This window comes from Nannobrachium achirus (assembly GCF_963921795.1).
Source record: "Nannobrachium achirus genome assembly, chromosome: 23".
In the NCBI taxonomy this organism is placed as follows: Eukaryota; Metazoa; Chordata; class Actinopteri; order Myctophiformes; family Myctophidae; genus Nannobrachium; species Nannobrachium achirus.
In genome coordinates this window covers 22,521,623-22,537,453 of record NC_137830.1, presented here as the reverse complement: position 1 = coordinate 22,537,453, position 15,831 = coordinate 22,521,623, and the positions used below count along the sequence as shown (strand labels likewise).

At 43.3% G+C, this 15,831-nt stretch overlaps 1 protein-coding gene across 4 annotated transcripts in view; it reads right to left on the bottom strand.

Annotated features, from left to right (window-relative positions):
* Positions 1–15,831, bottom strand: part of prdm4 (PR domain containing 4) — a 30,977-nt gene that overhangs the window by 13,868 nt on the left and 1,278 nt on the right. The window contains exons 3-18 of one of the 4 annotated variants that reach the window (XM_080754767.1): positions 14,965–15,080; positions 14,555–14,758; positions 13,412–13,581; positions 12,641–12,741; positions 12,341–12,417; positions 11,217–11,446; positions 10,804–10,987; positions 8,834–8,983; positions 7,328–7,446; positions 6,998–7,083; positions 6,057–6,184; positions 5,385–5,574; positions 3,968–4,317; positions 2,878–2,938; positions 2,422–2,623; positions 478–1,912 (exon numbers count right to left, since the gene is read on the bottom strand). In XM_080754767.1, the coding sequence (XP_080610893.1) occupies positions 1,640–1,912; positions 2,422–2,623; positions 2,878–2,938; positions 3,968–4,317; positions 5,385–5,574; positions 6,057–6,184; positions 6,998–7,083; positions 7,328–7,446; positions 8,834–8,983; positions 10,804–10,987; positions 11,217–11,446; positions 12,341–12,417; positions 12,641–12,741; positions 13,412–13,581; positions 14,555–14,758; positions 14,965–15,079 (2,640 nt within the window). In that variant the 5' untranslated portion in view covers position 15,080 and the 3' untranslated portion in view covers positions 478–1,639. Of the gene's footprint in view, positions 1–477; positions 1,913–2,421; positions 2,624–2,877; positions 2,939–3,967; positions 4,318–5,384; positions 5,575–6,056; positions 6,185–6,997; positions 7,084–7,327; positions 7,447–8,833; positions 8,984–10,803; positions 10,988–11,216; positions 11,447–12,340; positions 12,418–12,640; positions 12,742–13,411; positions 13,582–14,554; positions 14,759–14,964; positions 15,081–15,831 lie in introns of those variants that run through there. The other 3 variants (XR_013963321.1, XM_080754765.1, XM_080754766.1) reach the window with 3 other exon arrangements.

The following is a 15,831-nucleotide window of genomic DNA, read 5'->3' as shown; positions in this document are numbered from 1 at the left end:
ACTATTGTTCCTCAGGTCTAACAATAAAAAATGACTACTCGCCATACCCTGTGTTTATTTCTTCATTAGAATATAATGTTGGTACTATTTATTTTATTCAAAGAACGGTCACGCTGGTGTAAATTGTAACACTAATGCTGTATAATTGTCTCATTGCACTTGCTAATAGTCCATCCTCGTATCATTTATTGTTTAGACTACTGCTGCTTATTCGTTATATATGCAAAGTTTCAAAGACTTCCCAAAAATCGTCCAACATTGACTGAAACTGTACTTTGATCTCAATGGGGCTGTTTACACTTTTGGGTTACATACAGAATACGAATAATTATGCAGTCAGTGTGACAGATGACATTTCTATTATAATTAGTTATGCACTTGTGTCCAACAGTAAAAATACAAGTATAATTGGCTGTGAAATACAAGTTTATTTTCTTTTTTAAACTGTGTGGGTTTTTTTGACCAGCAGGGGTCAGTGTGTATAACAGTACACAGTAAACAGAACACAGTACTTTGCATAGGCTGTCAACAAGAAAACAGGAAAATAAAAATATATTTACAGTGGAAAAGGGGAGGTAAGTATGCCCTTAGTACAATACCATTGAACGTCAGACGCCTAGAACACAGTACTTTGCATAGGCTATCAACAAAAGAAAACAGGAAAATAAAAAATATATATTTACAGTGGAAAAGGGGAGGTAATTATGCCCTTAGTCCAATACAAGTTTTGATTGTCTGGATATGGTCAAAACAAAACATGGTTGCCAGCTGATAAGCAGATTGTGTCAATGCATTTCAATGGGAATGGGGCAGATTCGTTTTGAGAAATCTGGCATTTGCGGATTTCTCCTAAAAATATTTTCCATTCCCATTGAAATGCATTGTCAGAATCTGCTTATCAGCTGGCAACCATACTTTGATGTGACTGCCCTTACGGTACATAGATAAGTACAATTTCCCCCTAAAACAAGGTCTTCAACAGGGGGTCCTCTAAATCTGTGTGATAGAAACCTTTTTCCTTTTTTATATTAACCATTTGAACGCTAGTGTTCATATTCTGATAAATGTTGCAAAAAATAGCATATCTACAAGCTCACAACGCCTGGCTATTTTTGGACAAAGAGGTTTGGTGTAGAGGGGGAAAAGACCAGACTAAGTACTGAGTGACAGGTCAAGTAAGTTTATTAACTGTTGGCACACTTCAAGTGGTGAAATATCTGAAAACACACATTGACATGAATCCAAAATACACAGATAATTGTGCTGAAACTAATGGAATCTCAGAAAGGGTAGTGGGGTCCCTGCTTCATCTCTCTCTCTCAACTAAGGGGTCCTTGACCTGAAAACGTTGAAGACCCCTGCCCTAAAATGCCCCATTTTTTTTTTTTTTTTTTTTTTAGTTTTTTTTACACCCTGCGTGGTATGAAACCTACGTACTGGCCGTCACTCGATGGCCAGGCATCGCGAATCTTCCACACACAACAACTAAAAATAACCATGCGTTGGTTCGCTCCCAAAAAACCATAGCGCCACACAATAAACTGCCTGTATGCAGCAAATCTAAACTGCTTGTTGTCCTCTCCTGGCTCTTGAATGTCGACGTCAGCCCGAACGTCGTTCCAGATCCTCCTGGCCAGTCTCAGATGAGGCGCCTGCATGCAGAGGAGGTCAAAATCTGGCAAGAGTGACACGCACGACCCAGGCTGCTGCATGCAGCACTTCTTCTCCAGCAAGGTCGGCATCTCCCTGCAGCGCTGACACACACACCAACTGGGTGGACCTTGGCCAGGAGGATCTGGAGGCAGACTGTCACTGGGATCAGGCAGGTCAAACAGCAGGCTGGGCTCTTTATCAAGAGCCCTATGAAGAAGGACCCGGATGTCCCCCACTGTGACATTCGGTCAATTCGTGCCTGAAAATAGACAAAGACAATATGAATAGAGAGACAATTCTATTATAACCAAAGTAACTTCATCAAAGTATAAATATTAATTTATGCATGCAATGGGCAAAATAATTTACAATAAATAGCTAGGGGCTCTTACACATTTAATTCCAAAAGTAATACTTTTTCCATACTAATTTCCAGACTGTTATTATAATGTACAACCTTACACACAAACTTGATTTATACTTCATCATTTGATAGTGTCCTGTAGCAAAGATAGCAGATCTGCAAGCTTGGGGATCTGTTATTTTTACTATTTGTGAAAATATCTGACCAAATTATTCACCTATAATTAATTGGGAAAGCAGATTGAAAGAGCCAGGGTGCCATGTTATTTGTTCCCTTTTACATTAGAAATATATTTTCAACAACACAATTGTAGACCCACATAGAAATAATATATTTTCAACAGCCCATCTACCCTGTTGATAGATAGATAGATAGATAGATAGATAGATAGAATCTAAGCCTACCCTTTGGCCCACAATGGCTTGCTGCCTTAGCTGCTCCATCCTCTGGATGTCCTCCTGGCAGAGACGGTCTGGTCCTGCCTGCTGCCCTCTCCGACCCCTTCCTCTACCCCGACCACTGCCAGTGGCAATCTTCTTGGCACCCGGTTGGCTTTTTTTTCCAGCCTGTTTGCGAGGGACAGGACCTGGTTTGATTGATTGAAGACTTTATTAAAAGTTTGCATAGGAAAAGGTACAGTTTCATGACGGTACAGTTCACTGGTACAAGCTCAACTAAAAGGAGATCCTAGAAAAGACTAAGCTTATTTCCATAGGAAACCATTGAAGTATCTCATAAAACATTGAATGACAGACGGATAGAACACAGTTCTATGCAGCAGATATAGTCAGGAACATTTAAAAAAAAGGGGGGGGGGGGGGGGGGGAATACAGTAGTTACATACAAAATAAGTGATTTACCTGGGGGCTGGTAATCGTCTCCACTGCCAGCATTGCTGTCCTCCTCCTCCATTATTGAACACTGTTTAGAAATAAAATAAAATAAAAATAAAGCTCAAAGCTCAATCTTGGCTAACATATTCAGCTAATAAGTTCGTTTACAGAAAGATTCATTTGGATGTATGCCTCTGTGATGTACACAGCAGTAGCAGTTTAGGTAGAGCTAAACTATATGAATAGCCAGTAGTCTAACCCATGTCTTCCAGTAGGCCTATACTTGCTATAAAGCTGTGAGTAAAAACGTTCATTATGACATATAGTTTACTAAAAGTCAATATATGATAGCTTACCTCCGAATCAGACATTCTGTTCGCCATACTGCTTCTGTTTGACTGCTTTTAAGTTTCAAAACAACCGCACGTTGTGCAAAGAGCCTCACTGAGCAGACGCAGTTTTCTTCTTCGTTGGTGGCTTTAGCGCACGGCCATACTGAGTGAGGCGGGCCCTTAGTGGGCTGACCATAGATCTCACTGGATTGGCTGTTGTTTAGAGGCCAAATGCGACCCCTGCAGGCAACATAGAGACTAGATATTTTGCAATGACTATCCAACCCACTGAAACTGTCTAAAAACAAAAAAAAAACAAAAAAAAAGTGACAGTAAAATTTTGACCAGATCTGGCCAGAAATTGCTTATAGCAACTTTAACTTGAACCCTAGCGTCTATATTTGGAGAACTTAAGCCAAAAATAGCAGATCTACAAGCTCGCGCTGCGAGGTGTTGTGAGCTTGTAGATCAGCTATCTTCGGCAAGGAGCTTTGGTGTAGAGGGGGAAAAGAGCAGACTAAGAACAGAGTGAAAGGTCAAGTTTTTTTTAAGTATTGACGGTTGAAGTGGTTAAATATCTGAAAACACAAATTGACATGAATCCAAAATACACTGATGATTGCGCTGTCAAAAGATGAAACTATATGGAATCTATTAACAGGTGGTGCTTCATCTCTCTCAACTAAGGGGTCCTTGGACTGAAAACGTTGAAGACCCCTGCTGTATATGCATATGACACTCAGTAGGTGAGGTCAGGACAGGCCTAACCATGCGTCCATCCACACCTGTGTGAATCTTGAGGTGCATCCGCAGGTTGCTGGGGTCGCTGAAGGCCTTGCTGCAGTACTCGCACTTGTGCGGCTTCATGCCCACGTGGCCCATGAAGTGCACGTTGAGCTTGGTGGACGTGCTGAACGCGCGCGAACACATGCTACACTTGAACTTCTTCTCTCTGGCGTGGTGGTGGTGGCCGCTGCCGGAGCCCGGGGCTCTGGTGGTTGTGCCGTTGGAGTTGTTTCCGTTGCCGGCGCCGCTGTTGCCGCCGCCACTGTTGGAGTTGTGTGCGTGGCACGGCCAAGGGGAGGAGGAGGAGCTAGACGTCCCATTGGTCAGTTTGTCTTCCTGGTGTGCAGGGCTGTCACAAATGAGCAAATGTAAGTATGAATGCAAATGATTGAGGACTTGATTTTGTTTGTGGCATTGAACCTTGTTTAGGCTTTGCAAACAAAAATGTAAAAGCGCAGATATGACAAATAACGTAAATATACAAAGAAATGGCTGACAACGACCGATACCAATAATCAAATTAAATAATGTACTATGGCCAAAACTGGCCACGTTAAATAGTTTTCAACAGATGAATTTATACAAATGAATGAAAACTATTGACGATTAGATAAAAGAAACTCAAATGATTGCGATTGGGTGATTATTCATTTTCTAAAGATTAGTTTTTTGGGCTTTTATGCCTTTATTTGATAGGATAGGACAGTAGACTGACAGGAAATGGGGGGGAGAGATGGGGAGTGACACACGGCAAAGGTCGTCCGGATCGGGAATCGAACCGGCGACACTGTCACGCATCAATGCCAATGGGCAATGCCTATGTGGTATGCACCTGGACCAGTAGGCCAGCGGGCACCCCACGATTCATGTTCAACAGATGAATTTATACAAATGAATGAAAACTATTCTGACAATTAGGCAAAAAAACAACAATTGCGATTATCTCAAATGACTGCGATCGGGCGGTTATTATGTAGTACAGGGGGTCTTCAACAGGGGGTCCGGGACCCCTAGGGGGTCCCCAGAGTTACTACAGGGGGTCCTCCAACTCTTTGAGTGATAGAAACTTTTTTAACCACTTGAACCCTAGCGTCCATATTCTGAGAACTTTAGCCAAAAATAGCAGATCTACAAGCTCACAACGCCGTTGTGAGCTTGTAGATCGGCTATTTTTTGCAAAGAGCTTTGGTGTAGAGGGGAAAAAGAGCAGACTAAGTACAAGTCAAGTTTAATATCTGAAAACACAAATTGCCATGAATCCAAAATACACTGATGATTGTGCTGTCAAACCATGAAACTACATATGGAATCTATGAACAGGTTGTGGGGGTCCCTGTTTCATCTCTCTCTCAAATAAGGGTTCCTTAGCCTGAAAACGTTGAAGACCCCTGATGTAGTAATTTGAGGCAGGCCTACTGGTGTGTGTGCGGCGGTGGTTGATCTGGCTGTTGAGTGTGCTCGTGCTCCTGCTGCTGCTGTGCGGGGCTGTGGCCACTGTGGGTGGGAGGCGGGTTGTGGCTGCTGCTCAGGTGGGCCTTGAGCTCGGCGAAGGAGGAGCACTCTTTGCCACACTGGCATATCTGGCCCTCGGGCACCTGGGGGACGCCTGGGGAGGAGGACGTGCAAAATGGGCCAGGGACAAGGGTCAAAATGTCAACTCTAGGGAGCCAAACAGGCATGCAGGTAATCAAACTAGTCGATTATTAAAAAAGAAAAATAATAATAATAATGAATTGATCGATTCATAATTGATTCCTATTTTGGGCAGTTCATAAGTGAACATTCTATTAAAAAATAGCTAGCTCAAAATAGCAAGCTACATGAGCTCGTAGATCAGCTATTTTCACTATTTTTGCACGACACCATTGTGCGACGAAGTACATTTTTAAATGTAAGTGGTTAAGCTGTTTTTACTATGACGAGCGTGTTCGTCATTTGACGTTTGCTATGCAATTATAATACCAGGGGGTTCTCAAATGTTTAAAGCCAACATCGGCCGATACGATGGATGACATGCACTTTTGTATTTGTATTTATCGTGCATGCCTAGAAAACAGATTGTGTGTTCAGAGTGCGAGGCAGTCGTACCCATCAGGCTGCAGTAGTCTCTGCTATAGTAGAAGAGCAGCTCCTGTTCGGGGTGGATCTCTGTGGTGGTGCAGAAGAACAGCTTGCCGTTGGCAGGGTAGGCCACCAGGTTCTGCTCCTCTCTGGTCCTAAACACACACCAGCAGAAAGCAGGGTTTTTTCTCCGTAAAATGAACGCTGTGCTTGATCACGCTACAGCGTTACACAAAAGCATCAAAGTTAGTACATCTGCAAGCTTTTTTTTTTTTGTGTGTGTGTGTGTGTGTGTCTGTAGCCTGTACTCCTCAGCGTTTTGCCATAGCAATGTGTGTGTGTGTGTGTGTCTGTAGCCTGTACATCCTAGACTTATATCCTAGTCTGAAGACGTTATGTAAGCACGGCCACCGCTCACTTCACATTGGGTGTGATTTTATTATACTAGGGGTGAGACGATATGAAGATTTCATGTCAGTTATTGTGACCAAAGAATTTGCGATTTACGATATAATTCAAAATATCTCCAACAACCATTATCCTGGGGTGGAACAATTGCCAAAAAGATAGCCGATCTACAAGCTCACAACGCTTCGTGAGCTTGTAGATGGGCTATTTTTTGGCAGAGATTTAAATGGTTGGCAGGGTGTAAATGGAACCGGATATGCAGCTCGGCAAATCAAAGGTGAATTGATCCCAGTGCATGACGGAGGAGGATTTCACGATTAATGAAATCTCCACGATACGATTATCGTGAGTGTTTTTTAATTACGATAATAGCAATTATCGTCCCATCCCTATATCTCAAATAACTGCCGCTCCCCCTGGAAATTTGATTTTGGAATCCCTTAAAGTAGGTCATATCGGCACTGGCGAATAAAGATGTATTTGTATTTTATTTTAAAACAAAATGCCAGATGCCAGAGGGTTATGGAACATCAGACGTGATATGGTACAATGATGCTTACCTTGCCTTACGGACAAACATCATCCAATTGCATTCATTCTCGTCAGTGGTCACAATGCAGAACTCCAGCACATTGTTGAGGTACATCTGAAACAGGAAGTACTGGACTTACTGTTTGTATTTGGCAGGTTTAACTCTTAGCAATAATGCAGGGACATGTCCCTCTGCTTCTAAACCCACTTAACAGACACTGCAGGGATCGCACCAGGGAACGTTTGGTCACACAACATACATTCTGTCCACAAATTATTATTTTAATCTACTGTATAATTCTTACCTGGGCACATAAACAACACGTTGCAGTTTGTACACGAGAGCCTGTTGCACTAACCTTCCATATCGGCGGCGTGTCTTTCTCTGGCCAATCGGAAAGAACCACATTGCTACAGTGCTGCCCAACCATTGGTCCGAAGCAGGTCCGAGGCGAAATGATGTCCCGTGCGAACACGCCTAACAAAAAGCATCACAAGAACACCCAGTTAGTCCTTGAAAACAACAACATGTCTGCACCACAAAGCTGAGTGTTTTTTTCTTCTTTAGCCAAGTCAAACAAAAAACTATCTTTGATTGATTGAATACTTTTTTGTAAATTGTACAGAGGTACGATTATACAATGGTGCTAAAAGGACAACAAAAAAAGCCCTAATGGCTTTTTCCATAACTGGTCCAAACTGATCTAAATTAACACAATTAGTGCCTCTTAATCTGAAGGTTGCTTGGTGCCTCGGTGCCACGCCGTTTCCTCCATAGGCCGCCGCTATTATTTTGAAGGGCTGGAAGGGGGTTGTTTTTGTTTTTTTGGATTATCACTTGACGGCAACGATTACGTCATCTAGTCACATGACAGTGTGGGTCCAGAAGGGAAACATGGCTGCGCGCATCCCGTGTCTAGAGTGTGCAGAGTGGAGCCCCCTTTTTGTATACAAATGTCTTTTATGAGTTATTGAAGTTTCTTTATGGGCCTCTCAATGGATTTACTATGGAGGAGCTTCACTTCGCGTGCACGCCCGACGTGCGTTGTAAACAAATCGCGGACATTGCCGATGCGGGCGGGACCGGAGCGACGTACAGTAAGTGATAATATCTTTACTGTATATACAGTAAGATTCACAGTCCTCACCGTCAACGGCGCCATGGTATTAACCCTTTCAATGACGGTGAGGACTGTCAACGGCAGCAGAACAGTTAAACTACAGTAAATCGTCTCTGTGGGGTGGAAACCTCATGTCAAAAACTGTTACTGTACTTTTCAGGCTTCCAATTCCAATCTGCAACCAAAAGTAGATCGACAAGCTCAAAATGTTTCGAGCTTGTGGCTTAGCTACTTTTGTGCGATGTTGTAGTATGATGTAGGCATTAATTTGCTAAAGAAAACACAAACAGTTGAAACAAATAAAAACTACACTAAAATGTTAGGGAGGGATGAGTGGAGAAGAGATCCAGTAGAACACAAAGACAAGTCGTTTTATGTTTGTCGCACTCGGGTGTTGCAGATCTACAAGCTCTCAACGCCTATATCGGCTATTTTTGGCAAATAGGTTTGGTGTAGAGGTAAAAAAAAAGAGGAGATCAAATTGACTAAGTATCGACAATTTAAGTGATTAAATGTCTGAAAAAAACCCAAATTTGATTTGTTTAACACAAATCAAATATAGACTGATGACAGTGCTGTCAAACAAGTCTATGAATCTATCTATGAAATCTATGAAAATCTGCAACGCAATTTTGTAGTGGTGGTCCCTGCTTCATCTCTCTCTCAACCTAGGGGTCCTTGGCCTGAAAACGTTGAAGACCCCCTGATCTAAATTCTCTAGCTGTCAAGATGAACGCTGCTCACCGAGTGGCTCGTGGGCCACTGAGATGCGGAGGCAGAGCGGGCGGGGCAGGGAGAGGCGGGCCCGGCTCTGGATGGGCGCGTCAGGGATGAAGGTGACCGGGCCGTGCTCCGGACAGTCTGAGGTGTACGAGCGCTCACACAGAGTGCACCCTGGTGGTGGGGCACATCACACAACGGGATGGTGTTTTCCTCTGGTGTTTCAGTCCGAGTGTATCAAAGGGTACGTTCGGAAATGCGCACCGGGTGTGTGCTTAGTGTAGTGAGTGCCTAAACCTAACCCTAATCCTAACCCTAACCTCAGTAAAACTATGCCTAACCCTAACCCTAACCTTAACCTCAGTAAAACTATGCCTAAACCTAACCATAACCCCTAACCCTAACCACAAACGGGGCGCATTTACGAACGCACCCTTTGATACACTCGGACTGAATCACCAGTAGAAAACACTCTCCCATCACACAACACAACAGGCACGTCTTGAGAATGAGTTTAGCTCAAGTCAGTGTCAAGGAATTAGCCCCCGTCAACCCATTTAGGCCTAGGATTATTTTATGCTTTAGCTATCGAAAAATAGCAGGTCTACAAGCTTGCAGCGCCGCACCGAGTGCTGCTCCGCGAGCTTGTAGACCTGCCTGCTATTTTTGAAAAGTTGAGAAACGTTGCGCAAATCTTTGAATATATGTGTTTTTAAAGCAAACATTTGTAACTCAAATGTGTGCTAGTTCTGGGGTGTCCCTGATGCATATTTCGAGACGGGGTCGGCGGGCAATTTCATATACTATGGGTCCTTGACATGAAAAAGTTTATTTTTTTAGAAGACATTTATAGAATGGGGTCAAAAATATTCACTCTGTGCTGCTCTGTGAGCTTGTATATCTGCAATTTTTGGAGCGGTGAAAGCGCTCCCAATGAACAGGTATGTCTGTGGGTATGTGGCTGGGTGGCTGGCTGGGTGGCTGGCTGGGTGGCCGTGTCCGTAGTCTGGCAATACCTTGAGTGGCCACACACAAAACACTAGTTAAAGGAGGGGCGCTGTTTTGTGCAGGCCAGGCACACTCACCACTCACTCACAGGCACAGTTTACACTCACTCACCCACTCACATAGGGTACAGCTGCTCAAATTCACCGCTCCACTTCGAACCGAGGTTTGATTTTTAATAGTTAAAGCATAAAATAATGGTTAAGAGACCCTAGAAAAACCTGATGGTGATTCTGCAAATGCCTTCTAAATCAGTGGTTCTTAAAACCTTTTCATGCCAAGGATGCCAGGAGATTTGTGTATTTGTTTTTTTAATCTATTCATTCAATAATTTGCGAGTTTTGACATCCCAGACGATTTAGATGATTATTTCACAATCATAATATTTTTGGTGGGGGAAGCAATACCTAGCCTGGAATCCAGATTCATTTGCTATGTTCGGTGGATTTTTGTCTTCCTTTTTTTTTCTCTCACCCGGCTATTCAGTATGGCCAGGACGGTCCTATTTGACTCGTCAACGTAAGAAATCAGTCTGGATTCCAGGCTAAGCAATACCTCCTTTTGTACACCTTTTTAGAAGTTCTGGGAATCACAAATTATTTGTTCATTGTCTTGGTAGAGTGTCAAGTACAGATGGTATCTATACCATCTATAAGAGCCAGTGTGTCTCTTATAGATTGTATAGATGAGTCAGTGTCAGTGTGTCTCTTACAGATAGTATCTATACCATCTATAAGAGTCAGTGTGTCTCTTACAGATGGTATAGATGAGTCAGTGTCAGTGTGTCTCTTACAGATGGTATAGATGTCAGTGTGTCTCTTACAGATGGTATAGATGAGTCAGTGTCAGTGTTTCTCTTACATATGGTATAGATGTCAGTGTGTCTCTTACAGATGGTATAGATGTCAGTGTGTCTCTTACAGATGGTATAGATGAGTCAGTGTCAGTGTGTCTCTTACAGATGGTATAGATGTCAGTGTGTCTCTTACAGATGGTATAGGCGGGGACCATGTTCTCCTTGTTGGAGCTGGAGTCGTCCAGCTGCAGGCTGGAGTTGACCAGCACCAGGCTGCTCTCCGGGCCCAGGGACACCTCGGCCGTGATGGGAGACACGTTGACCGCCTCCAGACCCATGCCTGCATGTCCGTGGAGGGACACCGGCTCCAGCTGGCCCTGCAATGTGCATGCATGGTAGGGTTTGTCACCATCGTGAAAGTTAGCTTGACAATTAATTCCAACACAAATTATTTGAGTTTAACGATTTAATTGTGTTTTTGGCGCTGAACATTATGCAAATAGCCGCCTGGTTCCTTTTAAACGCCTGGGCTACAATTTGTAAACATACGGGTGAAATAACAGCGATCAGGCGTAATTATGTAACAATAATCGTGTAGAGACCTACCTGCACCTGCGCGGCCATGGAGCCTGTGAGCACCACGCTGACCACGCCCCCGGCGACGTGGAGCTGCTGCTCCCCCACCGCGCCGCCACCGGGGGCGCTGTTTCCGCCCCCCCGGCCCCCCATGTGCTCCGCCTCCATCACCACGGGCAGCTCCAGGACGGGCGGACCGCCGTGGAGGGACGGGTCCACCCCAGACATGCCCTCGTGGGGCTGGGGGGGCCTCCCTCCACCTAGGGGTGTCACCATCACCACATTTTAGTTGACAATTAAAACATTTTTACATAGATCAGGGGTCTTCAACAGGGTGTCCTCAAAGTTACTACAGGGGGTCCTCCAAATCTTTGTGTGATAGAAAGTTTTTTTCTAGCGTCCATATTCTGAGAACTTTAGCCAAAAATAGCAGATCTACAAGCTCACAGATCGGCTATTTTCGGCAAAAAGCTTTGGTGTAGAGGGGAAAAAGAGCAGACTAAAAGTACAGAGTGAAAGGTCAAGTTTATCAAGTATTGACGGTTAAATATCTGAAAACACAAATTGACATGAATCAAAAATACACTGATGATTGTGCTGTCAAACAATGAAACTATATGGAATCTCTGAACAGGTTGTGGGGGTCCCTGCTTCATCTCTCTCTCAACTAATTGGTCCTTGGCCTGAAAACGTTGAAGACCCCTGACAGATAATAATCGCGATTAACGATTTCAGTGTGGTTTTGGTATTGGAACTTATATATTTTTTAGGCTTTGTAAAGAATAATTGCATAGGTCAGATGATAAATAATATAATATGATATATGATATAAATATGATATATATTTATATATCATAATATAAATATAAAAATATAAATATGATAATAATACAAGGAAATGACTGGAAATGACCGGTATCAACAATCTACAATCTAAATTAATAAATGTACAATGGCCACAACAGGCCACATACTCTACAAGATCACAAAGAGTCACATTGCAGATTGTTGTTGAGTTATTCCCGCCATTTCTGAAAATGGAGGACACTGTAGGAAATGTAGGAAATGTCGACACATTTTTCAACAGAAAAAACGAAAACATTATCTCAATGAATTGCAATAAGGCGATTATGTAAGCATTATGACGGCCTTACCTCCGCCCAGCTGCTGTTGGGTGTCAGAGACCGTCACCACACACACTCCTTCCATGTTTGCCAGGTCCTCACCCATCCTGGGAAGGTGACCAAGGATATTAGAAAGCAGTGGTTCTACTTTTAAATTGGATCCCCATAACTATGGGGACCCAAACAGCTCCAGATAATATCTAAAACTAAAAAAAAACATTTTGACCAAATATAAACGAAACTATCCTGCTTTATAAACAAATTGAAACTTATAATCATAAAGTCAAAACAAAATAAAAATAAATATAAAACTTTCTAAACAATAATGACCTGTCAGGGGACATGGGGCTGCTGACACGGGACTCCATGGCCAGGCCTCCTGAGTCTAGCTCATGAGTGCCACCCTGGTGGAGGTCCCCCTGGCTGCTGACCTATGGTAGACCACATGAGCAACAGCTTATTGAACTAATCGATATAATACATAAAAACATGATTGATTGATAAAAATGTAAAAAAAGCTATAATAAAATAATCAACAAATTGATTCAGTCCAATAATGCTGTTAACAACTTTCAACCTGGCTTGCCTGTTGGGCACGTCGATATAGGTGAAGATGTTCCAAATGTATAAAAGTTGTTGTGAAAATAGCACATCTGTTAGGATTAGAAGATGTTTATAGAATCGGCCTCTTGTGGTCCAGTAAAATGCCATGATGGGTAGGCCTGTCACAATTATTTTGTCATAATCGTCACAATCGTTTCACGTTGAAAAATGTTCATATATTTTCAAACATTTTCAGAAATAGTGGAAATAGACGATCTACAACACCTATTAGATCGGCTATTTCCACTATCAATGTTCTTTTTTAAGTACAGTTGTCAAATACTGTATGTCAGTCATTTCTTTGTATATTTAGGTTATGTGTCATATCTGCCATGTGCAACTTCAAAGCCTAAAAGCCGAACAGAAATGCAATTATCAACGCCAACGGCAAAAACACAATTAAATCGTTAATCGCAAATTATTTTGAGTGACAATTAATCGTCATGTAAAATGTCATAATCGTGACAGCCCTAATGATGGGTCGGCAGTGAGCCCTACCTGTCGAGCGTCCATGGGCACCAGGCCCTGCTCCAGCGGCCCCCCGGGGCCACTGTAGGGGTCCATGCCTGAGGGGTTGTTGCTGGCCACAGACAGGCTGCCGTCCATGTTGAGGCTGCTGGGGTGGATGTACTGAGGCGGAGGCCTGTCCGCCAGATAGGACAATATACCTTCAGCCCGGGACAGAGACACAAGTGTGACAAAAGAGTAGGATACCTAGCGTTTGCTAATGACACTGTGGGAACGGAATTCGAAAATAGGTGATCTACAAATTCTCTATGCATCATGAGCTTGTTGATCGGCTATGTTTGGTATTTTTGTGCGCAAGTAAAAAAATAGGGCTCAAGTGGTTAATCATACTGATGGATTTAGTTGATTTTCTCTTTAATATCTGTGAGAATTGTTTCATATCGTTTCATTGATATCATTTTTTTGTATGCCCCCATTTCTTTAATATTCAATAAAAGTCAAAGTAATCAATACATTATTTGCTTAAAGAAATCGTCAGTTTACAGCTCTATAGCTTACGTGCAAATGTCTACAAATCTACAAAAATAGCCGATCTATAAGCTTGATGCAACACATGTAGAGCTTGTAGATCTGCTATTTTCACTATTGTGGACATTTTTGAATGTCTGAAGGTTTAGTGACATCCCCAAAATGTCACTATAAAACCAACATATATTTTTAAATAATTGATTACAGGGATATTTCGCTTTCAAAAAAACGTTGTCATTTTATCGTCTAATCAGGCTTTTGGGAACACCCAGGACAGTTTTTGAATTTCTTCATAATAATCCATTATAACTTCAAACTCCATTTTAACCATGATAGATTCAATTAAAACACCTGTCCTTTCTGGTGACTCCTGACACCCTCCGAATATGTGAGCACTGAGCAGGCCATGTTTTTCGATAACACACAGGAGTTTATCCATGATTCAATGAGCTAGACCCCTGGGAGATTAAGATGGAGTGCCACACCTACCATCAGCTCCCAGTGCTTACCACACGACTTGCCGCACTACTCATACGTTTAGTTGTCGGGATCGAACCCACAACACTAAGGTCCAAAGGCGAGAGCTCTACCGACTAAGCTACCAGGAGACAAATGAAACCGGTATAGTGTGTCACCCCTTCATACCTGGCAGTATGTGTCTGAAGTAGCTGCTCTCCAGGTGGGGGTATGGAGGTGGAGGCAGGGAATAGTTCCTCTCCGGCAGACCACACATCACCCCCCTGTCGCCCAGGGGGCCCATAGGCAGCATGAGGGACAGTGCCGAGGGCAGGGATCCCAGCGAAGGACCCAGACTGGGGATGGCCACCGGCATGCCTGCAAAAGTTGACACTAAGGAATAAATAACACAGTGGTTGGAGAGCAACTAATGTATGTACATTTACTTACGTACAATATAATTACAATTTTGAGGTAATTAAGGGAACTAGCGCACTGGTATTCAAAGTGGGGTCCAGGGACCCGCTAGAGGTGTTTGGGGGGGGGGGGGGGGGGGTTCCAGGGGGACAGAGCTACACGGTAAAAAGGGCCTTCCTTACCTGGCGTGGGGAGGGGGTTGTGTGTGGGGGAGGTGGGCAGACCCAGGTGGCTGGCGCTCACAGAGGGTACACTGAGCTGGTCCATGCCCACAGGACTCAGATTCATGTCGTTCATTCTGGAGAGAGAGGAAGGGATTCAAGGTTCAACTTTATTTTGTGTCAACAATTACAAAGTAAAAAGAATCCTTGTCCGCTAAAAACCAACACAGCAGCGACAGTCTCAAGAGTAAAGATGATAAAGACTTGCTGTCAAAAGGGATCTGTGTTGAAAACGAAGCGGCTTAAACCAGTAAGACTCCCTAATCGGGAGATAAGTGACCGTCACGTTGCATACACAAACTTTAGAAGGCAATCGTAGCCAATCAGGAGGGAATATGGGAAATGGGACAGATCCATGTTGATGACATGACTTTGGAGATACTGTGTACCGCTTTGCGTGACTTTAGGGCAAAATCTGTAGGAGCAGTGTCCAAAAATGTGTTTCACAAAAATCAGCCTGATGGTGGCGCTAGAAGAGGGCCATGTGAGAAATCTGGAGGTTGTGATGTGCCATCCAAGGAGTGTGTGTGCAACATTTGGCAACGATAGAGCCAACAGTACCAGAGATAGAGTAGGGGCAAAAGTGTGATGTGACAGGCGGACGGACAGACAGACGGTGGAGCTTTTCATAGTAACTTGCGACTCGCCGGTCGCAATAAATCTAAAATCTAAACTATGTAAATGAACGAAATAGCTAGAGTGCCACCGGCTGCTGTTGATATGGCTGTGTGCCGTGGAAACGCACGATTTACGTATACTTATACAGTATGTGTGTGTGACGGTGTTGCGCACAGAAAATTGCAGATGTACAAGCTCACAACTAGGGTT